The sequence below is a fragment of the Marmota marmota genome, unplaced genomic scaffold (assembly GCF_001458135.2).
Source record: "Marmota marmota marmota unplaced genomic scaffold, marMar, whole genome shotgun sequence".
NCBI classification, from domain to species: domain Eukaryota; kingdom Metazoa; phylum Chordata; class Mammalia; order Rodentia; family Sciuridae; genus Marmota; species Marmota marmota.
In genome coordinates, this window is record NW_026000142.1 from 27131654 (window position 1) to 27157869 (window position 26216).

Genomic DNA, 26216 nt, shown 5'->3' on the forward strand with positions numbered 1-26216 from the left:
TGTAAATCAATGGATGTGTAACTGATGTGATTCTGCAATCTGTGTATGGGGTGAAGGTGGGAGTTCATAACCCACTTGAATCAAAGTGTGGAATATGATATGTCAAGAAATTTGTAATGTTTTGAACAACCCACAATAAAAAATTAAAAAAAAAAAAGAAAACAGGAGAATATTTTCACATTTGAAGGAAGACAAAGACTTCTTAGGATGAATAAAAATAACTGGTAAATTAGACTTCATTAAAATTCAAATATTCTCATCAAAATATACCATTAAGAAAATTAAGCCTCTCAGGAGGCTGAGGCAGGAGGAAAGCAGGTTCAAAGCCAGCCTCAGCAACTCAGTGAGACCCTGTCTCAAAAAAAAAAATAAAATAAAATAAAATAAAGTAAAAAGGGCTTGGTTTTTGGCTTAGTGGTTAAGCACCCCTGGGTTCAGTCCCCTGTACAGAAGGGAAGAGAAGGGAAGGGAAGGGAAGGGAAAGATGAAGAGGAAGAGAAAGAAAGGAAGGGAGGAAGGGAGGAAAGAAGGAAAGAAAGCAGGAAGAAAGGAAGGAGGGAAAGAAGGAAAATCTGGTCACAGTGGTGCAGGTCTGTAATCCCCAAAACTTGAGGATACTGATACAGGAGGATTGTAAATTCAAGACCAGCCTAGGTAACTTAGCAAGACTCTGTGTCAAAAATGAAAAAGGCTGGAGATGTAGCACCCCTGGGTTCAAACCCCAATACCAAAACTAAATAAATGAAGTTTAAAAAGAGAGAAAATGAATAGGCAAGTCACAAACTGAGAGAAAATATTAACAAAACTGCCGCAGTCTGGCTGCAGCAAAATAACCGGGGGGGGGGGGCGGGGGGCAGGGGGAGGGGGGTGACGAGGAACTTGTGTAGATTGATACAGCAGGAGTGGGAGCCATTTATTGTAGGACAGGAGGGGTATATATACATTCCACACAGCTTATCTTAATTAACATAAACTAGATACAGCAGTCAACCAATAAGGAATCTCCACACTTAATGGCTTGCTGGCGCCACCTCACAAACCCTGGCAAAATGCCAGGTGCCATCCCGACTTGTTTACAGACCCTAACACAAAACAGTAGTTGTACTTGGCATTTATAAAGAACTACTACAACTCAATAATAAGGCAAATAAGCAAAGAGATATGAATAAAAAACTTCACAGAGGAAGATACACTAATGACTAATACTATCTGCAAAAGTGCTGATCATCAAAAGTCATTAGGGATATGAAATTAATACCAGAGCTGGGGATGTGGCTCAAGCAGTAGCGCGCTCGCCTGGCACGCGTGCGGCCCAGGTTCGATCCTCAGCACCACATACAAACAAAGATGTTGTGTCCGCCGAGAACTAAAAAAAAAATAAATAAATACATTTGCAAATCATACCAAATATTTAGAAAGTCTTTACCCTAAATAAATATTCCAAAGTCATCAGNTTTAAAAAAAAAAAAAAAAGTTTAAAAAAAAAAGAAATTAATACCAGAGATATTAATACCACTATATGTACCTCAGAATGGGTACAATTTAAAATACTGACAATAATAAATGTTGGTGAGGATATGGAGCAAATAGACTTCTCATGCACTTTTTTTTTTTTTGGTCAGAGGTACTGGGGATTGAACTCAGGGGTACTTGACCACTGAGCCACATCCCCAGCCCTATTTGTATTTTATTTAGAGACAGGGTCCCACTGAGTTGCTTAGTGCCTTGCTGTTGCAGAGGCTGGTTTTGAACTCGTGATCCTCCAGTCTCAGCCTCCCAAGCTGCTGGGATTACAGGTATGTGCCACCATGCCCAGCCCATGCACTTTTCATAAGACTGTAAAATGGAACTTTGGAAAATGTTCAAGTTATTTATCAAATCACAAAATTAAACATATACAGAACTATTCAACCCATCCATTCCATTCCTAAGTATTTACCTAAGTAGAAGGATCTCTCTCTCTCCATAAAATGACTACTCTGAGAATGTTCACTGCAGCTTTATTGACAGTTGCCAAAAGTTAAAAACAGCCCAACTGTCCATCCACAGGAGAATGGATCAACAAACTGTGTTTTAGTGGTCTGCTTTCACTTCTGCCCACTCTGGTACATTATAAAATACCAGCTAGGTTGTTTCTCTTTTAAAAAATATATATATTTTTTAGTTTTTGGTGGACACATCTTTATTTTATTTTTATGTGGTGGTGAGGATGGACCCCAGTGCCTCATGCATGCTAATGAGCCCCAGCCCCAACCCCTAGGTGGCCCCTTTTAAGTGTAAATTAGATCAGTCCTGTACTAACAGCCTGTTGTAACTCCTATAATGAACTTCTGTAATGAACTCCTGGCTCTTACCAAGTCTACAATGTTCTAAGGTCTAGTCTTTCTTACTTCATCTCCTTCCTCTGTCCCACAAGCCCTTCCTCTACACTTCAAAAATGATAAACTCATTCCATTTTTGAGGCTTTCACTTGCTATTCCTCTAGGTGGGTGTTCTGTATCCAGAATATTACAAGACTCTTTTCCATTATTGTGGCCTTAGCTAAAACAACCCTTCCCCAAACTCTCCCTGATTGTCCAAGTGAAGTAGCTTTCTTTTCCCCAAGTAATCTCTATCCCATTATGGTTTTTTACTTCTTTGTTGCACTTATCCTGATCTGAAACTACCTTTTGTTATTTACATACTTATTATCTTTCTTCCTACCACTCAGAAAAGGTATGGTATCTGGCACAGAGACTGTGTCTTGTTAACCAACATACATAACAGTACCTAAAAAACATTCCTGACACATGGCAGGCACTCATAAACACATGTTGTCTAATTAGTTAATAGCATACTCAGGGTTGTCTTCCAATGTTAACACAATGTGGGGCCCAGCTATGTAATTTATCTTTCTTTTAAGACTTAATGTAGATATTTGAAGAACTCAAAGAATTTGTATTATATTACTTAATACCAAGTTCAAGTAATTCTCTCTGAGTGGACAAGGTCATGCTGGGTTTGCCTGTATTTGACTTACATATCAGGATTATGTCAGGTTCATGAGCTAAACTCTAGACTTTAATAAAGCATGAAAAATACAGCTAGTTTAAGAAGCAGGCAAAATTTATCAACTAGTATCTCAGAACATACCTATAGTGATGTTACCCGTCTCACTTTGTATTATTATATTACCTAAAAGAGAAAAAGAAAAAAAGAATTTTATTAGGGACAATCTAGAAAAAATTATGTTATATGGAATCCTAAAACATAGTGAAAAATCTACAATGCTATTTGATAACACTGTTATTTTTGTTGGCAATTTTCCTTAATATTGCAGATCCAGATTTAGTTATAGTTCTGAAATATCTAGCTTTAAGCATCTATGCAAATCTTTTGCCCCCACTCTCAACCCTTAAGCTTTTATAGAATAACTATAAAACAAACCACCACACTTCCTGACAACATGGAGAAAAATTATATTTCTAAAGCCTATAAATAAAAGATTACTCAAATGTGTTCACTACAAATTTTCATCCTAAACAAGTAACACTAAAATATCATATGGAAATAATAATTTTATTTATCAGGCCAGTTGCCACATCTGTTTATGAGATTAAAGTAGTTTTGAGGCCAAAACTTGAAGTGGTTTGGGATAGGAATAATGAATACACGGAGGCATAACTAACAAAAAAAGCTTCAAAGCCTTCTTTCTTTCAATGAAAATACATTTTCCAGGACAAGTGTAGGATACTACAACCATTCCTAGCCACTTTCCTCTAATACCAAAAATAGCAGGATTTTTCTTCAAAGGTGTGTACATATAAGTACTTCTGGAGTCAGAAGCTCAATTCCCTTAAGATGCAAGCAATAATATTACCTCTTCTGATATAATTCCAAAGCTACATGAAAAAATAAATAATTTTGTCTCAGAATTAATTTAAAGTATTTCATTGCTTATGTTTTGTTAATACTAACACTTGTTGATATCTGGGGAAAAAACCAAAAAGGGCACTTGCTTCATGTACCTGACTGCAAAAATCTTTCCAGATTTCCAACATTCTATCATACTTCATGTGAGTATATGAACAGGGCTACCTTTGTTTAGGAATAAAAACATGATTTGTATGCATAAGTTCATAAAATATTTAAGACTCAGTAAGTTATAAGGCTGTGAAGATCTTGTTAAATGTGTTAAGTAAATATTACTTCATTGGTGTGTATACTCTCTTCCAATATTCAGACCTAATAAATATAGATTCATCATCACAGCAAAAGTGGGCAAAGATCATACTTTTAAGATGACTTCTAATCCCTGCCTCTGATATTCATGCTCTTGTATAATCACCAAGATTATACATGTAGGCTGGAACTTACTGATTTGCTTTTTAAAAAAGAGAATAGGGAAAAAGTGATGGGATGTCACTTCCAAGTTTAGGTAACAAGAAGATTCTGGCTTCTGTTTTTCTAGTCCTCTCTCAATCTTATTGAAGCCAGGTATCATGTTGTCTCTGCCCTATGGAAGAAGTCCACTTGGCAAGGAAATCAAAGGGTCCCCTAACCAATAGGATCTGAACTGAATCCTGCCAACAACCACATGAACAAGCACGGAAGCAGATTCTCCCCTGGTTGAACATTCAAATGAGCTCAGAGCCCTAGCTGATGACTTGATTACAAACTTGTGAGAGATCTTGAGGTAAAGGACCAGCTAAGTCCCATCAAAATTCCTGACCCACCCAATAAGACATGTTTGTTGTTTTCAATAGCTATATTTTGGGGTTATTTGCTACAGAAGTAACTATCACAAATGTTGATGCCTGAAATAGGGTCCTGTCATAATAAACCTAAGCTTGGCAGTAGGCAGGGGTTAAAAGAGCATGATAGAGAAATACTAACTTGCCCTGAGCAAGTTTAGTAGAAATCTAGTATGCTTCCCTTGAGGGTTCAAAAGGAGTGAGAAAAATGGGTTTGAAAATGGAAGGAGTATTCTTGCTAAGCAGTGTAGAAACTTAGCAACACTTGTCATCTTTGGTAATGTGGAAAGTACAGAATGTGCCTAATTAACTGAATGCTCTAGCTAAGAATATTTCTAAGCAAAGTCAAGTGTTGGAAGTGCTGTCTATTTATTTTTCCTTGCTGCATACAGGAAAATGCAAGAGAGAAACTAAAACTAAAGGAAGGACTGTTAAACCAAAAAGGACCTGGACTTCAAAACAATTTAGCCTCTCAAGATGGCAATAGATACTAAAGTTAATAATGACTTGAAGTTGGAAGTTGGAATGGCTTCCAAACAAAATGTGAATCCAGGCTATTGCTAGAACATGGCCTAAAAATGAAGTGAAGGGTGATTGTAAAATTTTTTGCTAAGACCCCAGAAAGATCAATGATGGTATCTCATACCCCTGATATTTAAAATTTTAAGTATTAATGAAGAACTATGATGTAGTTTTATAGTCAACTTATCTAGTAAGTCCACTCACCCATTCACGAGGAAATGGAGCTTTATTGTCCTAAACTAGTCATCAATGAATCAGTAAGAATGTACTATTTTTTTAATGGAAATATGGTCTTTCTCAAAAATCCAATCATTAGGAGTTTTGATGATAGTAATAGGGTCTTAAGAAAATGATTCTTAGAACTAGAAAACAAAAGTTTATAAAGAATGAAGACTGATTCATATCATAGTGGAATCTATAGAGTTTCATACAATATCTCTCTTGAATACAGTTCTATTCAATAAAGACACAGTGGAACAAAAAAAAATAAGGAATGGGCTAGGGTTGTGACTTAGTGGTAGAGTGCTTGCTTAGCACATGTGAAGCACTGGGTTTGATCCTCAATACCATATAAAGTATAAATAAACAAGATAAAGTTATTATGTCCATCTACAACTAAAAATATATAAAAAGAAATAAGGAATATTTGTAAATACAGTTAAAAAAGAATATTCCAAAATATTTCGTAAATACTAAATAAAGCAGTAAATAAATAAATAAATACATTTGCAAATCATACCAAATATTTAGAAAGTCTTTACCCTAAATAAATATTCCAAAGTCATCAGAATACACAATATTAACTCTTGTCTCAAATATTTTGTGAGATGAGAATATTTAGAATTATATAAATAAAAAATTGGTATTATTGGCAAAATTTCCTATATTTTAGTCGCACCTATTTCACCTCCAATCACAGGATATAATAAATCACCTGAGAGAAGTAAAACCTTCTTTCCAATAAAGAAGATACTACATTATCTGTAATAGCTATGTATGCTTACACTACCCTCAAGTTATACAACTTTTCCACAAATCCTAGTATTTGAGAAAATATGCATTTTTTTTCTTACCTTGCAACCCTTAATTCTAGCATGATGGTGGTGGGGGGCGATAAGGAACAATCAATTTAAAAATAATGACAATGGTGTATTTTTTTTCAATTAAAAAAAAATATGATCATGGTTAAAGCAGCACATATGCTCTTAACAATCCAAACAGAGCAATCAATATCTTTAAAGGTTAAAATCTTTTGGGGGTTGGGAGGACAGGGAGTGGGGAGACTTAAGGAAGCTTTACTATCTGCAAGCCACAATGCTAAATGCCAAGAATGTGAGGACAAATAAAACATGATCCTTGATCTTGAGGAATTTATAATTAGGCAAAAATTTACAGGTCAATGAAAAGCCAGAGATAAGGTGAGGATGCTTCAGCTGGGATTACTAAAAGATTACTTACTGAGATTTTTTTAAAAAGCTTGGAAAGCATTTTGGGCAGAATATAAAAACAGCATGACCATGATCACTATGATAGAAGGCTCTGATCAAGTATAAAACATCTTAAGAATGGTACAAGAAAAAGTGAGACTAATTCTGGAAGGTAAGGCATAGGGTCAGAAAAGGGAAGTCAGCAATCACTGAAGACAGTAGGAAAGGGTTTGAGTAAGAGAATGACATGTTTAATGTGTATTTCTAGTGAACTTCTGTAGCTACACTGAGGAGAATGGATTTGAAGAAGGTAAGATTGGAGGCAAAATTACTGCTAGATTCAAAGCAAGAGACTAGAAGAATGTGAGACAGAATTCCGAGTAGAAATCAGAAGAAAAAGCATGGGAGAGATTGAAGAAATATTTAGGTGAGTCATAAAACCTGCCTAAAAATTAGTGATTGATTAGATACAGGAGGTGAGAGAGAGGAATTTAGGATGACACAAATTTATAGCATAGGGATTTAGGTGCATGGTGATATCAAAACCCGCATATGGAAATAAAGAAGGAGGACACTTTATGGATGAGGTTGGGAGGCAGGAAAGGGAAGAAAAGAGAAATTGAGAATGTTGAGTTTGAGATGCCTGTGAAGATCCAAAGGGCTATGTCCATCAGACAGATGGCTGTTTAAGTTGAAAGGGCTAGAAATAAAGATTTGAATCTTCAATATGCAAGCATAGTTAAGACTCAAAAATGCATCTGATGGCAAATGTTAAGAAAAAACAATGGACACATATGAAATCCTAGAGAATACCACATCAAAGAGGTAGAAAGAAAAAGAATGTGTAGACATTTGCAAAAGAGCAATTTACCTATAAGGTAAGACAGACGTGCCTATGCCCATTAAGTTTTGTGTGCTTCTCTCCTTCCTTCCTTCGAATCCAGCTACATTACATATCTCACTCAGCCTCTGCAGTTAGATAAAGTCATTTGAAAACATTCTTTCTAAAGGCATATGGGCAGAAGAAATGTATGCACTTGTAGGCCTGGTTCCTGAAACTTCCTGCATGATTCTACTATGCACTCTCTTCATGGAAGCCTTGGCAGCCACAAACTAAAATGGCAACATCCCCTGTAGGGAAGGACCTGAGTCTCTGAGTGTCTCAAAGGGGCTGAGCTGAGGACAAATACTGATGGCAAATCAACATCCAACTGTGCTGAGAGATTAGAGGGAGCCCAGTAATGAGGAAAATGCTGACGAGAAATACATTTTATGCTTTCCTCCTCTCATGGAAGCCTTAGAAGTCATACAATTAAGATAATAGGATTTTTTTTTTTTTTAATGGAAGGAGTCTAGTTCCTGAATGCCACCACGGAACGCAGATTGAACACTAAGGAGCAATCACATTTTCAAATGTCATAAGGTAATAATAAATGGTCCTAAATCTCAAGGAGATTACAACATAGAACACAATGGAAGCAGTACCAGTGCTACTATCTGTCTGCCTTGAGGAAGCCCTTGAAGTGATGATGGAATTTTTAGTGCAATCAAAAAGTTCACCATGGCCATGTGCCCACATTTGTTTGAATACTATTTAAGAACATCTCCTTAGAAAGTCAAGAAGCTAGATCTAATCTTTGCTATTTTACTAATTAATTTATAGCAAATGGTAAATAATTAGACATTTCTAAGTTTGTTTTTCTCATATGTAAACAGCCAACTGTCCATTAAATGAGCAAGGCTGGCTGACAGCACTCATTACATGTTTGCTTTCAAACAACCACCCATCCACCTACTGGCACAAGGGCTCCAAAATCATCTACCAAATAAGATCTACCAAGATGATAGTTATTGCATCATATTTGTATAAAAATGGCTTTTGAAAAATCTATATGTTGGAGTTTTTCAGCTCAACCTGGAAAAAAATCAGTTTAAACTGTCCTTAGTAAAAGCAGCCAACAAAACTATATCCTGGGGGATGGGGTTGTGGCTCAGTGGTGGAGCGCTTGCCTAGCACATGTGAGGCACTGGGTTCAATCCTTAGCACCACATAAGAATAAATAAACAAAATAAAAATATTGTGTCCATTTATAACGAAAAATATTTTTTAAAAATAATAAATCCTGAACAGGCAGGTCTTTAAATGCATATAATTCTCAGTTTGTTTTCTGCTTATCAAGATGTTTAGAAGTAGCAATATATTCTGTAAAAACAAGTTTTAAGATTCCATGCCAGCTTATTTAAATATAGCCAATTTCTTTGCCTAATTTGTGTTCTTTAACCACCAGCAATTAGAACAAAGAACTCACTGAAATATATATTCAGAGTTCCAGCTTGAGAAGATCCTTAGAAGACATCCCCCATCCCCAACCAAAACCCAGGAGCTGGAACACAGGGATTTACTTTCACCAGCCATGCCTCTAAATCTTCTCACCTACCAAGTCAAGGGACTAAAAACCTTGCATGCTCCTCTGTATGCATCCCACCCCTGAATTCCAAACTTAAACAGTATTTTCATAGAATCCCTCGGATAAGAATGAAAAGTGAGGTGACATGGAAGAGAGAGCAATAAATTTAGACTTGTCTGAAGGATGATTTAAAAAATAATTGAGGCCTAGGGTATGACTAAGAAATGACTTGTATATACAGAAAAAATAAAAAACAGAGTGAAGACCAAGGACTAGATGGGGAAAGCAAGGATGAACAACATGGAAGCTTTTCTAAGATTGCAATTGGATCACATTTTTCCTTCCCTTACTCCTGCTCACTTCTACACTAGTATTACAAAAGAGCTATGAGAAACAGTTAAATGATTGCTTTTCATTGAGGCAGGGTGACAATGGATGGCAATTGGAGATAAGGTGGGAGGTAGTATCCCAATGGGGACAGTAGTAACTGAGAAAACAAAAAAGGACATTCAGTCCTTCCACTAGACACTGAGTTCTTAGAGGACTCAGATACCATCTCTTGCTCTATTTTCCATCCCTGGTGCTAGGAAATTCAGCACACAGTAGATGGTCAATAAATGTGCTGAATGAAGAAACAGATTTAACTATAGCAGAGGCCGTGATTGATTATGCAGAGCCCCCTTCACACCGGAAGGCTTATTTTCCTAGCTGTTGGGAGTATTGTAGGCAGATATCCCTTGCTGTCAGTCCTCTCTGGGAACTGCCTCAGCCAAAAAGAGCCATCTTGGCCCAAGATCATACCCCTTCCCGGGGCAGCTAGTATCTAATGACTGGGGATATAGAAGTCCAGTTCCCCTCATTCCAACTTCAGACAACTCTAAGGGACCACCCCAGCGTCAGAGCTCTCTCTTAGGGTTGTTGAAACTGTGTTATAGTCCAACTTCTCTCATGGAAACTGGGGTCCCTTCCTTTACAGGTATTGGTTTCAAGAGCTCTCCCTAGTAAATGTGCTATACTCTAATTCCCATCTCAGAGTGCTTTCAAGGAACCCCAAAGTGAAACAACAGTCCAAAAGAAGACCTAGATTTAAACCACAATATGGAAATGTATTTGACTTAATATTAAAGATCAGTAAATATTAAAAGGCTTTACAAAAGCCAAAGAATGATCTCTTATCCCTAAAAATGTTTACATATCAGCTATGTTGTGATCAACAGACCTCAAAAGACTGCCTCAAAAAAGTATACCTGTTTTATTATAATGTACTCAGTGATAAACCACCCCAATTTCAGTTTCCATCCATCTTAAAGCAAGAAATCACATATCAATGCATTTAATGTAAACGTGGTATAAAGCAGTGCTGAGAATAGTTTTTCCTTTGGATGTTAAACAACATCTGATTTGATAAGGAATTGTTTTTCACTAAAAGCTACTCAGTATATTAGGTGCAGTGTTTTAATTATAATTAACAAATAAATGTAATGCTTATATAAGTTATTTTAAAAATATGAAGCTACAAATTGCCAGAACTACCTAATGTGCAACTGAATAAAAAGTAAATGAGTAAGTAAACAAAACCATTTGTTTTATCTGACTAAGGCTCCACTTGTGCTCAAGCTATTTTGGGCTAAAATAATATTTTAACCTTGCAAGAATGGTTGAGGCTTAGTCATTAAATTGGGCTCAAGGCTCAAGAATTATTCCAAGTATATAAATACTCTTCTTTTAGTTTTATTTTCTAAAACTGAAAATACTACTTATCTGTTTGCCTCACAGCATGACTAGCCCTAACCATGGTTTCTATTACCACCTAATAACTTATACTCATTAAAATCTGAGGAGTTATCCAGTGTATATAGCTACCAATATTCAGTTTTAGTACAGAAGTGAAATTAGTAGACCATATATAGAAAAGGTTCAAGCCTACTCTAGATAGGGCAAAGGGTTGGAACGAGAAGGGAGGGGGCATGGGGGTAGGAAGATGGTGGAATGACATGGACATCATTACCCTAAGTACATGTATGAAGACATAAATGGTGTGACTCTACTTTGTGTGCAACCAGAGATATGAAAAATTGTGCTCTATATGTGTAATATGAACTTTAATACATTCTATTGTCATATATAACAAATTAGAATTAAAAAAAAAGGTTCAAATCTAAACTTCCTGGAATACGGCCCAAAAGGCATTTAGCAGATATGTATATATTGTACTCTGAGATAAATGATTCTTTATTAAATATTTTAGTCACAGATGAACACAATATCTTTTTTATTATTATTTTTATGTTGTGCTAAGGATCGAACCCAGTGCCTCACATATGCTACCCCTGAGTCACAACCCCAGCCCCAGATAAATGATTCTTAATTCTACCTGTATATATTTTGGAAAACACATCTGGATTTAAATCTTCTGCTCTGTGGAAATTTAAGGCAGGCTGAGTGACACTGAACACTATCATATCCTTTGCCATATTACTTCACCATTACATTCTATCATTTTCTTTCAATAATACAAATGTTGACTAAATAATAGTGCTTGTCTGTAGAGATATGTTTTAGAAATTGAGAGAGGATACTCAAAGAAAACTGGAAATGGGGGGATGCTGAGAGGACTTGATATCAGTAAAAATGCCCATAAAGCATTTAACCAAAATCAGTATCTCTGGGTTCCTATAATTAGATTCTACCCAAATGTTTCATGAACTTTTAGCTTTCCAATTATAACTAAAAGGAATCACTCAAAAAACATCTTTATTTAATACTGCTTATATTTCATCTGCATACATATCTTTGTTACTCATTTTCTGTTATAAGGCTATTCATTAAAAATCAGAGTAGCTTCATATATAACAGCATAATCTTCAATTTCTTGTCAAAATAACATTAAGCTAGGTTATGAGTCATTGTATTTTTAAGAGATGGCTAGTCTGCAATTAATTAGAAGGCCAGTTTCCTAACCTTCTTGAACTACAGACCCTCATCTCTTAAAATTTAAGCTATGTGTAAAGTCTAATATATGGTAGATCTTTGTCAGCTTACCATGAACACTTCCTAATGCAATATCCCCAGCAGCAGAAGACAGAAATGATGATTCTGTATAAAGATACTTGGCTTTCAGCAAACCATCTTCAGTAGATATATTAACAGAACTTCCCTGCAGTTTATCTATGGTCACAGTCTATTAAGAGAAAGACTCATCAGTTTATCATAAAACAAAAACTGGAAAAAACTAAAATGATATATATGAAATTAGTAGGCAACTACATAAAAAGTTACTACCTACTTCACAATAACTTAATTCTGATTTTTTAAATCTAATTACAAGATTGAAACATGCACTCTATGTAGAATGTGGAATAGACCCACTATATATCCCTCCACTTATATAGATCTTTCATTTTTCTTTTAATTATGTTTTATATTTTCTATGTAAAGTTCTTCTTTTGTTATACTTAGTCCTATTACAGTTTTAAAATGTTTTTGTTAGTGCATTATAGTCATATATAATATTGGGATTCATTTTGACAATCACACATGCATAGAATATAATTTTCTCCACTCAATTTCCCAGTACTTCCTCTTTCTTTTTCTTCCACTCTCCCTCTGTTCCGCTTCCTCTATATCTTTGGGTCTTCCCTCTATTTATCGTTTTTTTAAAAATTGTGTTTTATAGCTATCCATAAAGGTGAAATTCACTGTAGTACCTTCATACATGTATATAGCATAATTTGGTCAATTTCATTCCACAGTTCCTTCATTTAAGTGTTACTATACAAGGTACATTTTAATATTTCATTTTATCTTAATTGACTTTTGTATTTGACCTTAATCCAGCAACCACAATAAACTCACTAATTCTAGTAATTTATCTGTATTAAGAAAAAAAACTTGGGCTGAGGTCATAGTTCAGTGGTACAGTGCTTGCCTAGCACATGTGAGGCACTGGGTTCAATTCTCAGCACCACATATAAAAAAATAAAATAAAGGCCATATTTTTAAAAAACTTCTAGATGCATAATTAGGTTATCTACAAATAATAGCTTCATTTCCAATCCTTATATTAATACTTTTCCCCCTGCTTTTTCACTCTTTTTCTTGCCTTACCACCTGGCTCTGGTCTCCACTTCTACAGCTAAAAGATGTAAGCAGCCACCTTTATCTTATTCTTGTTCTCAGAGTAAAAGCTTATAGCATTTCAGCATTGAGCACATTTGTTATGGATGTCTCTTAGATATTTTTATCAAATCATAAACAGAGTCTGAATTTTAGCATATACTATAATCATATTTAAGCATGATTCTATAAAGTTATCACGATTTCTCTCCTTTAGTGTGTTAATGTAGTGAATACACTAACATTTCTACAACTTTTCCACTTTACATTTCCAGTGTACAACATGGGAGAAATTATATATTTGTCCTTAAATTTCCCTATCAAAATTCAGTATGTATTTGTGTCTCAAATATCGCTTACAACGTAAAATGAAGCTATCTAGTTAAGGATTCCAAATCATCTTTATGTATTTTAAACAAATGTAAGTGTTAATGTAAAACTGTTGACATAAAAACTGAATCACCAGGAAGGTTTCTCAGTTTTGTCCAGGGACAACTTCAAGCCATACACTGGGGTGTTGAAAGAAATAGCATCACTGTTTTCCATACATAGGCATTAGTGCCATCAATCCTAAATGAGTCCTTCAAAATTAAGACTTTAAAATGTTATCTAACAAAAATGGAGTTTCGAGAAATTTTACTGTAAATTGTGCTGTCCTAAATTTAATTGTTCTAGTTAGTATCTGATACAATGCATTATATATGGCCCTCTGGGAAAATAAGAAGAAAAGTAAAAGTGCAAAAAGAGAAAGAAAAGTATGTAGAGGTCTTACGGGAGATAAATTAGAATTACTTTCTCTTCTGGATTTAAAGTATATAACTTTCTTTTCTAAAGGGCAGTTATTAAGTATACAATATAGCCCTACTTGCTTCTTAACTACTACAGTTTCTTTTTATTTAATTATGGATTGAGAGGAATTTTTCTTTAAATCTAATTTCAATAAGTCTGTCAAAGATAGATAGATATTTTACCTATAACCAAATTTGTGAGAATACAAATTTTTGACTTCCTTGGTCTTATAGTAAAGGTATAAAACTCCTGAAAAATATTATCCTTTAAAGGCTCTTCATGAAAGGTACTTTATGCTCAAATGCTCTATTTGAAAAATTGCTTTATGAATAAAATTCTCCAATTATTTCCATAAAGCAGGCAAAAAGTCTGGCTTTTTATAGATAATGAGGCCATTTTAGAAAACACCAAAAGATAAATATTGAAAAGAAATTTGAAACTTAATTAAATTTGCAAAGGAACACTTATGATTTAGACTCTCTCAACAACCAAATAAAGCTTTCAAGACTTCTTGAAAGTATCTGGAAAATGCCAAAGATTTATATTGTTCAGTAGACACTAAATATTATACTTTCTAGGAAGCTAGAAAAAATATTCTGCCCTATGAAATCAAGTGAAACCATAACAACTCCCCTTACAATATTAACAAGGCATTCCACAAAATTGCAAAGAAATTCAAAATTCTCAGAGGGCCATATATAATGCACTATATCAGACACTAACTAGAACAATTAAATTTAGGACAGCACAATTTACAGTAAAATATTGAGGCTCTGACTTACAGTCATGAAATGTTAATGGAAAGAAGTGTCACAAATAGGCTTTCTACACTGTTGAGTTTGCTTTTTATTGAAAATACCTATTTAAAAACAGAATCAACAGCAGATCCAAAAACCAATGCCTTCCTGACAAAGGTATTGTTATAAATTAATTTTCTTTTCTATATAAGAAGGAAATTTTTTCCTAAGTTTAGATAGTATACATATATACTATATAGTTATTACAAATAAATTATAAGGAAGTACTGTGGCTTTGTAGCTCAGACTAAGAAAGAAAGGAAACTGACAACTATGTCATCAACTCACCCAATAGTCAGCTGAAATTGATTTTTATATTCTCGGTTGTTATAAAACTAAATTTAGGACACTAAAATAAATGATATAATTTTAACATGGCAATGTAATGATGCTACTGTTTATAAGGCTCATTTAACTTTCACAATCTTATTGAGTATGAAAAGCAAATACTACCATCCTTATTTTCTGAATAATAAAATGGAGGCTCAGAGAAATAAAGTGATAGATCTAGGACTGGTCAAGTAATCGTTCTTGCAATTCCTTCATCTTTATCACTAACATGGCAAGCATTATGTTAGAGTTAGCTATGTGTTAGACATTAAGTACTCTACCTGGATTAGCTCAATCCTCATAACAACCCACTGAATTAAATCCATTAGAAACTTGTCTAAGGATACAGAGGCTGGACCAGGATTCAAATATTTGGTTCTCAATTTTGTGCTCTTAACCAATTCCCTATGCTGCCTTTCAAATTTCCAAGACACATATGTATGAAAGTTGTATATTAAAAGTTAATGAATTTCTTATTTACTTTATATGTTCTTTTTAAAAAACTGCAGGCTTAGGAATATGCTTTATAAATTAACACTATATATAATAAAAATAGAAGAAAATCTAGACTGAATCTTTGGGTCTACAAAAGTCAATCAGGCAGGAAGCAAAATAGTGTAATAGGAAGTAGGAATAAATAAATATTCAATAAACCATGAAAGTTGGAGCAAATAACTAACTAATGAATGGCCAAATTATTCAAAATAGCAAATAAATGAGAGCTGATTTAAACATTGATACTTTTATTTGAATATAAATACGTAATATTCTGGTAGCTCAAATATCATTTCAAGTAACATTAGCCATCAATTAAAGGAATGAACTTGAAGGAGCTGCAAAGTTGTCCAATTTCCCTCTTTCATATCTAAACCACAGAAATCTGACTAAATGCCATCTAAAAAGGGCTGTCATCAAGGGCCACAATGTCTTTCAGAACTTTCCTAGTTTAATTTAAAAGGCAGTTGGGTACACTCAAATATTTGGATTTAAACAGGCTCCCACAAGTCATAAGAGAAAGGTGATTGAAAATAACAACAGAAAGAGTCCCATACTCCACTTTGTTTAATTACACCAGCAACACTTACCCTACAAGATATGCTCACAATTACTCCCCTCCAACTATGGAAGAATAAAGCTGGCTATGAAATTTAGCAAATTTATAACAAAAAATCATTGTAAATTGTAAAAGTCAGAAACAAGAGGAGACCAAGGTTGTTTTTTTTTTTTTAAACATCTCATCATTAGCCCAATGTTTTATTTATTTATTTATTTTTAAATGTTTTATTCTAATTTGTTATATATGACAATAGAATGCATTACAATTCCTATTACACATATATAACACAATTTTTCATATCTCTGGTTGTATACAAAATATATTCACAACATTCGTGTCTTCATACATGTGCTTTGGGTAAAGATGTCCATCTCATTCCACAATCTTTTTTATACCCCTTGCCCACTCCCTTCCTCTCCCTCCCCTTTGTCCTATCTAGAGTTCCTCTAATATTCCCGTGCTCCCCCTCCCAACCCCACTATGAATCAGCCTCCTTATCTCAGAGAAAACATTCAGCTATTTATTTATTTTTATGTGGTGCTGAGGATCAAACCCAGTGCCTCACATGTGCTAAGCAAGATCCACCACTAAGCCACAATCCCAGCCCAAGACCAAGGGTTTTCAAAAAAATTTAAAACATTGCTAGTCATGTTTTTAAAAGGTGACAACTTATACTTCCAAAATTAGACCTGAGCTCTTAATACTAAATCACAGGAAACAATAAGAAAATTAATTTAAAATACAATCTTCCTACAAAAAAAAAAAAAAAAAAAACCTTTTGGAAGGCAGTAAAGCTATCTAATGATGCCACCTTGTGGAAAACAATGAAGAAAATTGAGTTTCAAACCTTGTCCTTCAGTTGGTCTAATGGCAAAGTAAACAGGTCTTGGAAAGTACCACACACAAGCAAACAAGAAAAACCCAATCCAGATACTAATAGTGTGAAATATTTTAATCAATGATAATCAATTAAAAATCTCTTCAGAATTAAAGTGTAAGTATTTAAGTTTTTACTGATTACAAATAAGGAATTAAATAACTGTCAAAAGTATTAAATCACAAACTAAATTTTAAATTGCACAATATTTAATCACCTCAATTCCAAACTTGAATTTGAAACAAAATGTATTAAAAATGCAATATCACAGCACAAATCCTACAGAAGCTACCCATTTTGTGAGCTCACTGGAAGCAATATTGCAATTGTGAAAAAAAGAAAATTTCAATCTTACACTTTTATTTGATGCATGAATATCTATATTTCCATAAACTGTTCCCAGAGAGATCACTCTGCCTCCTTTTGTTTTAACATGTAGTTTTTGACCCTGAAAGATAAATATAAAAATACACATACAGAAAAAGAATGTTTGACTTACACTAATGAAACATTTCTTTTTTATTAATAATAAAGAAGCAAAAGAATCAAGAAATGAAATAGAAATTCATTGTTTGGAATCATAATATCAACTGGAAGAAAATGTTAGCTGCTGTTAAAGAGATTAAACACCTGTACTCATAGGGAAAAAGAAGAGATGTGAATATTCCAGTAGCCTCACTGAAGAAGGGTTTGGGAGTTGAAGATCACTGTGACCAGAAAGCAAAACACCACTGAAGAAGATGACCACATTAATCATTGTTAATATTCATCATTATTATTAATAGTTATCACTTACTTAGCAGTTTTTCAGTACTCCAAACAACTTTACTTATTTTATATGAACTTTATCATTTGATCCTCACAATAAGAGAGATGGGTATTTTTCCCATTCTATAGGGGAAGAAAATCAAAACTCAGAAAGCATGAGACAAGAATGGTGGTACACACCTCAGCTACTGGGGAGGCTGAGGCAGAAGGATTGCAAGTTTAAGGCCAGCCTGGGCAACTCAACCAGTCCCTGTCCCAAAATAAGGCCTGGGGGTGTAGCTCAGGAGGAGAGCACTTTCCTACCATGTGTAAGGCTCTGAATGTACAAGGCTCTGTGTTTGATCCCCAGTGCTGGGAAACAAACAAACATAAACTTTATCAGGGTGACAAAATCTAACTTAAATTAGAATCCAGCTCTATATGATTCCAAAGCCCATACTCTGGAGAAGGGCAGATTACACCTATGGTAACAGGCTATTGTTAAACCTTATAGAATAACACACAGCAGAAACTGAAACCGAGTGAAAAATGCCTCCAAGCACAAATAAAACAGTCACAAGCCAGTTCTCTCTTTCTCTCTCTCTCTCTCTCATGCACATGCACACAAAAATTGTGTGTACTTTGATTCACACTTGGCAACTGTGGCAAACACTACCATTAGACTACCCAAATCTCCCCTGCCCCCCAAGTAAAAACAGTGTTGCTGGACCCATGATAAGACCATTTTTCAGCTCCCCTTTCCTCTTAGGTGTTGCTAAGTTTTTGCCAACAGAATATAAGCAGAAAAGCTATGTGTCATTTCTAGGCCGGTGTTTTTAGAAGAATAGGTGTGCCTTCTCTGTCCTCATCCTCTTCCAACAGATGAGTGCAGTTTACAAGCCTCAGAGAGAGATGGCGGAGCCAGAAGATAATAGAATCATTGAATGGAAGAGAGCCCCCCCACCTCAGCACACTTGGGCACAAGTGAGAAATTAAAATTGTACCTGAGCTAATAGATGTTCGGTCTATTTTTTAGAGTAATTTACTTTCCCTGAACTACTACATGCCTTCAGTTCTGCTATAATTATAAAGAGAGAAAAAATAGGTAAATAGCAGAAGCTGTCAAGGCTGAAAAAAAACAACAAAAGCAAAATCACCATTATGACCAGCCACTGCAGAAAAATGTCTAAACGGTAAGGACTCAAAATTTCAAAACAACCATGGAGCTTCTGGGGGGAAATAGTTCAACTTCAGGTAAAAGAGCCTAGAAATCAATTTTTAAAATATTGAGTGAAAAGAGCAGAATGAATCATTCTCCAAAGTATTTGTATCATAGATAGTATGGTTAACTTTATGCCCAAAGAGACATGAGTCTAAAATCAAATTAAATTTAATATATGCATCATCAGGCAAAATGGATTTTCAAAAAGGAAACAACTGTTGAGATTCCATGGATTTCAAGAGTTTGTGAAATTTATGAAATCATAAGAAAAATTTCATATACATGTGTATTTTTTTCTAAGAGGACAATCATGAGATTTTCTAAGAGGTCAAAGGGGCTCAAAAACACTGAGCTACTGTTAAAATTTAAAGCTCATCTAATTACCCCAAAATGTGAAAAATTTTAAAGATAAATAAAACCAGGTAGTGAAAATAGACAAATAGATATTTAAATCAGAAATTATTTAGAAAACAAAATTATTACACTCTTTTTTAAGCAAATGTGTGGCATTCAATGAGTTAAGGGTCAGTTGCCTAAAAATTTATTTACCTAATCTCTAAGGATGCTGAATAAATATGGTATTGCCATATGTTTTTTGACAGGGTAGAAAAAGCATGAGTTTAAAGATCAGGAAGATTCAAGATCAAATTTTTTAGCTGTATAAACTCAAGTGAGTTCCTTAGTCTTTTAATGCCTCCTAGTTTCTTGAGAAAATAGAGATGCTTCAAGGATCAAACAGAGGTTTAGTTGGAACATAATAAGGACTCATTAGCAGTAATTATTATTGCTATAAATGTTATTAAACAGAACTCTACAGAAGACCTTAAATTGGGGCTTGGGATATAATTCAGTTGGTAGAGTGCTTGCCTCACATGCGCAAGGCCCTGGGTTCAATCCCTAGCACCACACATACACAAAAAAGACCTTAAAATAAGTGAAAGAAATTTATATTAAAAGGTGGCCACTAATTAAGGTAATAATATTGTACCATATTAAAAACTTAAACCAGATATTTTACCAAAGTGTTCTGCTTTGTGAATTTAAGTCAGTTAAATCCTAAGATCTCAAGAATAATTACCTTAACCCTTAGTACACCAGAGCATCCAAAGGCCCAGTTTTAGTTTTAGAGTTTCTTTTTTCAGTCATTTTATTTATAAGAATTGATATTTCATGATTTTTATTCTTTCTTAGAAGTCTTTCAAAAAACAAACAGAAAATTTACTTATTTTTTAAAAATAGAATTAAACTCACTCTATCTTGAAATTACTGTAATAATCCAATGAACTCTATAAATCTAAAATATGTTTAGGATAACAGTGTTCTTATTTTTAATATGTCTTGTAAAATTTCATTCTCCTGGGAATTATTTAATTATTATTCATTGATTATTCCCAACTATGCTAGAGAGAGACAGACAGACAGACAAACTAAAAGAATAGGAAATCAGAAGAATGATGGAATGTTTTTCAACTGGAGGTGATTTTCTCTCCCTGGGGACATTTGGGAACATATAGAGATGTTTTCTTTATCATAACCAAAGAGTATTCTTCTGACATTTAGAAGGTAGAGACCAGAGGTGGTGCTAAACAACCTACTCTGCGCAGGGCATACCCCCACAAAGAAAAAAATTATTTGACACAAAATGTCCCTAGTGACAAGGTGGAGAAACCAACTTTTTTAATACACAAAATGGCAAAAAGAAAAGCTGAGAAAGATCTTTCAAATTTACTAGATGAAAAAAATAATAACAGCAAAAATAAAGATAGCAGCATTCTAGATTCTAATTTCCATCATGAAATTGGAAATCCCAAACTCTGAGTCTTCAGAGTATGGTATTCTACCTTAGTTCTCCAAAACTTAAGTATCAATGAGTGAACAATATATTTCTAAGGACAAAAGGAACTGTGGTATTCTCAGCCAGTTAATCCATTCAAGATGAGGATTTCATTGTGCAATCTTTTTATGTCAAGATATTCTTAATCCTGTATTTTATTTTTTGGTACCAGGGATTGAACCCAGGGGTGCTTAACCAGTGAGCCATCTCTCCAGCCCCTTTTTAAAAATTTTATTTAGAGACAGACTCTTGCTGAGTTGCTTAGGGCCTCAATAAGTTGCTATTGCTGGCTTTGAACTTGTGATCCTCTTGCCTCAGCCTCATGCGCTGCTGGGACTATAGGCATGCACCACAACATCTGGCAGATATTCTTAATTCTTTATGTTTGTACAACTAAATTTATTTAAAATAGTTCATATGCAAATAAAGATGGATAAAAAACTGATGTAAAAATAAAAATTCATCAACTTAATCACCCTAAAAATTGTTTTAGATCTAAAAAGGAAAAAGTTTTATAATTGTAAAGCAAAGATGACTGAGTTCACTTCAATAAAATTACCTTCAATCAAAGTTTGCAAAGGTATTGCATTTTGATTATGCAAGTGCTAGAATATAACATTACTAGGAATAATGACAAGTTACGTATCAGAGACTTATTGCAAATCATTTACAGTTAAGATTGATCTAATTTTAAGAAAATAAAATATAAAAATGTTAATTATAAAACAAGATGAATCATCTGTTTTGCATACATAGTTATTAGTCTCTAAGTAAAACAGCTACCTGGTACATTAAAAACATGATTAAAGTAACCTAATATTTCAAGCACATTTCTAGTGCATAAAAAGGCTATTCCTTACTTTTTAATAAACAGAAGAAAACAACTGTGAAGACTAAATAACTTCATAAAGATCTCAGAATACTAAGAATATATACTCTTGAGTTTCACTGTATGCTTTGAAATGAGATCTCAAAGAAATATGAGGTAAAACCTTCAAAGCTGCTACAACATCTGTACTTTCAAAAGAGAACAGCTGTCAAGGCATAATGTTTGCAAAGAATTTCTGACTGATGAATAAATTATAATATTCTGAAAAAAAAGAATCATCTCTTTAGTTTGATACTAGAGTTCACAGTTCAAGGTTTATTTGTTTTTTAACTGAAACAGAACTAGGAAAATGCTTATACCTTAACAGACTGTAAGATGCTGGTTCCCTGTTCAGTTTCAATTTTGCAATTATCACACTGAATATTTTGGACTTTTACACAGCCAGACCCTGATGACTTGATATTCAAATCTAGAAGTTAAAAAAAAAGAAGAAGAAGAAGAAGAAAACAAGTTAGTCTTAGTGGTTCCAAAGCATTTTAGCACTCCCTAGAAATTCAGCGTGTCAATTATGTCCAGAATATTACAAAATCCTGGGACAGAATCTTTTTAACAGTCTCTCTCTAAAGGTGGTAACAGGATCAAATGTAATGACCTTTCTGCCAGTATTTAGAAATAATTTCTTCTGTTGGCCTCTATCATCTAAAAAGAGGAAGTAACACAGATGGGAATTAAAGGAGGCAAGTGACTGCAGTTCTTGTAGTTACTCATGTTTCATATGGAAGATCACAGAAGCCTCTTAGCCCTGAGAAATACCCCCAATATACATATGAATGAATAATACAGTGAGTTAATGAGTCAATATCATAAGTCAGTTAAGTCAGTCAGCCTAGTCTCTCTTATATTCAGGAAGATTTAAAGATTCTTCTCTAACCATCTCCCCCAAATTACAGGAGCAGCATGAATTAGTACATAAGATTATGATTTAGGTTTCAAATCCTAACTCGAACCTTTCAAGCCTTAAAAACTGAGAATATTGCCATGAAGATACATCACAAAGTACTTGAAATAATTTTTTAAAATGAGAATCACTTTGAAAAATTTAATTAAACAGTATTAAAACTATAAGATTGTGGATAAATAAGAGTGTTATATGAAGAAAGTTTAGAAAATAAGGAATCACAGGTACCATCTTTGTCAATTTAAGGCATAACCTTAGGTATCTCTGTATAAAAATAAAATAATTAAGAACACTGATGTTTAATACTTAATTTACATAAATATTGATGATTTTCCTTAATGTAGACTGTAGAAGTAAACACTATGTTCCTCCAAACACAAACTATTGGGGGCTAATGCCACAATTTCAATAGTTACAGCACCAAAACAGTTTCAGAGCAATCTCTGTAAAGGCTTAAAATAACACCAATATTTTGGCTGAGATTAAGTGAGAATATATAAAAAGATAATTTTATGCCACATAAACATGGATGCAAATATAACTATAAAATTTATTTCCCAGTAATGTTACAACATATACCTGGATCTGAGGCAGCACAGGTTAATATGTAGTGAAGAGAAAGATTCTAAAGATAATATTATAGTTTGGATTTAAAATGTCCCCCAAAGACTTATGTATTAAAGAATTGGCTCCCAGCTTGTGGTAACTGGTAGGTAGTGAAAAACTAGGAGTAGTACCTAGGTGAAGGAAGAAGGTCACTGGGGGTGTGCCTGTGAAGGGTTTATCTTGTCCCCACCCTTTTCTTTCTGTGTGTACTTCCTGGCCATGATGAGGTGAGCAGCTTGGTTTCCACCATGCCTTTCCCTGCCATAATGTTCTGCCTCACCACAAGGCCACAGCAATGGGGCCAACTGACCATGGACTGAAATCTCTGAAACCATTACCAAAGTAAATCTTTCCTCCTTTCTTTCTTTCAGTTATTTTGTTACAGTGACAGAAAGATGACTGACACAGATACACTGCATTTGATAGGTAGGTGGAGAAATTAAAGCTAGACAGTGATAGTAGTGCTGCTTTCATCCATTCACTGAAATAGGTAATAGACAAAGTAAAGGAACAGTATGAAGAAAACCAAGTTATAGAGATTTGAGGGAACTGGGGAATAGATATGAAAACAGTAACTTAAAAGCAGAGCTCTGACACTACAAAGAGTCAGCAACAAATAATGAAGTTTGGAATCATCAACAAAGGTAGTATCTATTTTCATCTGTGCTGCCATAAATTTTGCTTAGCTGTACTTAAACACTCAGTCTTATTTGTACTATGGGCAAATCTCCCCCAGCACCTTCCAGATATTTTTAGAGGGTCTCTTAGTCATCTAGGCTGGTTAAAATAAATTCAGAAGCAAAGTGGATGGGTGGATTCTGGTCAATTCAAATTCCAACTCTACCACTTTATATCTAAGAGAAAGAAGACATTTCTTAAATACACCCCAACCCCCCAACCAGAATGTAAGTTTCTCAAATCCATGAAATGTTTCTTATGATTTATGTTTCACAATAAATATTTACTTTATGATACTCCCTTTATTCCAATTTCCTCATCTGGAATGGTGACAATAACATCATCTACTTTACAGAGAGGATTAGAAAAGATTATTTTAGAAATGATGATTGTTATTATTATGATCACCATCAATATCATCCTTCAATCTCTGGAAGAAAGAGAGCCTGTGGAGCCCTTCCTGGTGTCTTGATTTAAGAAATAACACAACCCAAACACCTAGGAAATATATGATGCAGGTATTATTTCTGAAGTTTCTCAGGCAATCTTACTATGTGTTTTTCTTTAAAGCTTGCTACTCCTGGAGAACTTTGGCCAAAAAGAACCAGAGACATCAGTAAGAAGCTAGGTGCCTCTCTGAAACCAGATACTTGCTCCAGGTTAGGTATGGAACAGCCCATAGATAAGATGTTGTGTGGGGACCGCAAGGAGAGAAGGAAAAGCAAGGGGAAAGATAGATGGGTTGCCATACCATTGAATGGATTATCAATAAACCTCAACCCCCAAAAAGTAAAACAGTTTGTTAATGACAATGTGACAAACGAAAACATATGGGTCTCCACAAATATTATTTGGGATTATTCCAAAACATGTTTGCATTCTATTTATTTATTTATTACTTCATTAGGAACCTAATTCTTAAATACTTCTCAGAACTCAGTAGTGCAGAAGAAAAGGGGCCAACTGTAAATTAGGTTAGAAAGTCAAGTTCAAAGAGGCAAATGCACGTTCGCCTAACTTGGTCTAATTTAAGAAGGTCACTGTGTTTGTGCTCTGGGGCCCAAACTTCACTTGCCAAACTTCAGGGGTGCGTTCACCTCCACCGACGCCTGGGGGTCCACGGTGTCAGACACGATGGCCACCTCCTGCAGGGCCTCGTCGTACTTCACCTGCAGGTCATTCAGGCCCAGTGATCCGCCCTCCACGCCGCACACCGCGACCAGCAGGCGGTTGCCATCGGGGTAAGTGAGGGGGTCCAGGGGCCTCACAGACAGGTGGCAAGGGAGCCGCACCCGCAGCCGACCAAATGGGCTAACCAGCAGCGTCCACTCCTTCAGAGTCCGGCGCGCTGGGCCAGGCAGAGAGGCCTCTGGTTCGGATCCCAGCCGCCGCTCGCCACCAGCTGAGCAGTACTGCCTGGCCTGGCAGGCCCTTAGAGTCCAGAGCCCAGCACCGGCCCACACTCGGAGCTGACCAAGCGTGAGGCAGCCAAGTCCCCAGCCAGAGCTGGAGGCGAACATGACTCGCCCCTCTCTCGCCCTCCCTAGGAATACCTCAACCACACCCGCGGCGTCCCTTGCCAGGGCCAATCGACTTAAGCACCGAGCTGCTACTAGTCAAAAAGGAGGATTTGCTGAAGCTAGAGCGAGCCCATTCACTTAACTAGGCGATTTAAATCTCAGCGGCAGGGCAATGGTAAACCGGAATTTGAAAGCTGTAAATACAAATTTCAGAGGCGCACTCCTAGCTTACTTCCGCCCCTTTCGCGAAGGCCAACGGGATAGGTAGTTCTGAAAAAGCAAGACGTCAAGACGTTCTGGCGGTTTAAAAATTACATATCCCAGGAGGCAATGCGTGGGAGAGTAAGGGTCCTGTGCTGGAGTGTTGGCCTCTTCTGAGAAAGGCGCGCGGCCTGTAAGTCAAACCCATTGGCCATTGGAGGGATGAGCGGGGGACGGGGGGAGGGGGGTAAATCTACATGAGAATCCTGCTGGCCAATGGAAAGAGTGGGAGGGGTAAGGGTAAAGCTGCGTGGTCACCTTGGAGACCAAGGACGCGACTTCTCCTCAGGAGAGGGCGGAGCTTTGGAGTGAGATCCAGGAGGTCAAACCCCCAAAAGAAAACTAGGAGCCTAAATAAGGATCAGGACCAAGGGAAGGGGTAAGAAACTGCTCTTTCTAAAAGACGAGAATTAGGTGCAAAATAGAAGTCCCTTCTGGGTGGCTAAACCAAGCTTCGCTAAACTAGTTTGTGTGTGTGGAGGCGAGGGGGGGGGGGGGGGGGGGG

At 35.5% G+C, this 26216-nt stretch overlaps 2 protein-coding genes across 8 annotated transcripts in view; one reads left to right on the top strand and one right to left on the bottom strand.

Annotated features, from left to right (window-relative positions):
• The window catches only part of Fam185a (family with sequence similarity 185 member A), a 59686-nt gene extending 34010 nt beyond the window's left edge, over positions 1-25676 (bottom strand). For 2 of the 3 annotated variants that reach the window (XM_048786200.1, XM_015488388.2), the window contains exons 1-5: positions 25006-25676; positions 22048-22157; positions 17412-17504; positions 12133-12271; positions 3133-3174 (exon numbers count right to left, since the gene is read on the bottom strand). In XM_048786200.1, coding sequence (XP_048642157.1) covers positions 3133-3174; positions 12133-12271; positions 17412-17504; positions 22048-22157; positions 25006-25450 — 829 coding nt within the window. In that variant the 5' untranslated portion in view covers positions 25451-25676. The remainder of the gene's footprint in view (positions 1-3132; positions 3175-12132; positions 12272-17411; positions 17505-22047; positions 22158-25005) is intronic. The other variant, XM_048786201.1, reaches the window with a different exon arrangement.
• Positions 25677-25698: 22 nt separating this feature from the next.
• Positions 25699-26216, top strand: part of Ccdc146 (coiled-coil domain containing 146) — a 142114-nt gene continuing 141596 nt past the window's right edge. For 2 of the 5 annotated variants that reach the window (XM_048786185.1, XM_048786189.1), the window contains exon 1: positions 25940-26090. The gene's annotated coding sequence lies outside the window, so the exon portion shown is untranslated. Of the gene's footprint in view, positions 25845-25936; positions 26091-26216 lie in introns of those variants that run through there. The other 3 variants (XM_048786186.1, XM_048786190.1, XM_048786188.1) reach the window with 3 other exon arrangements.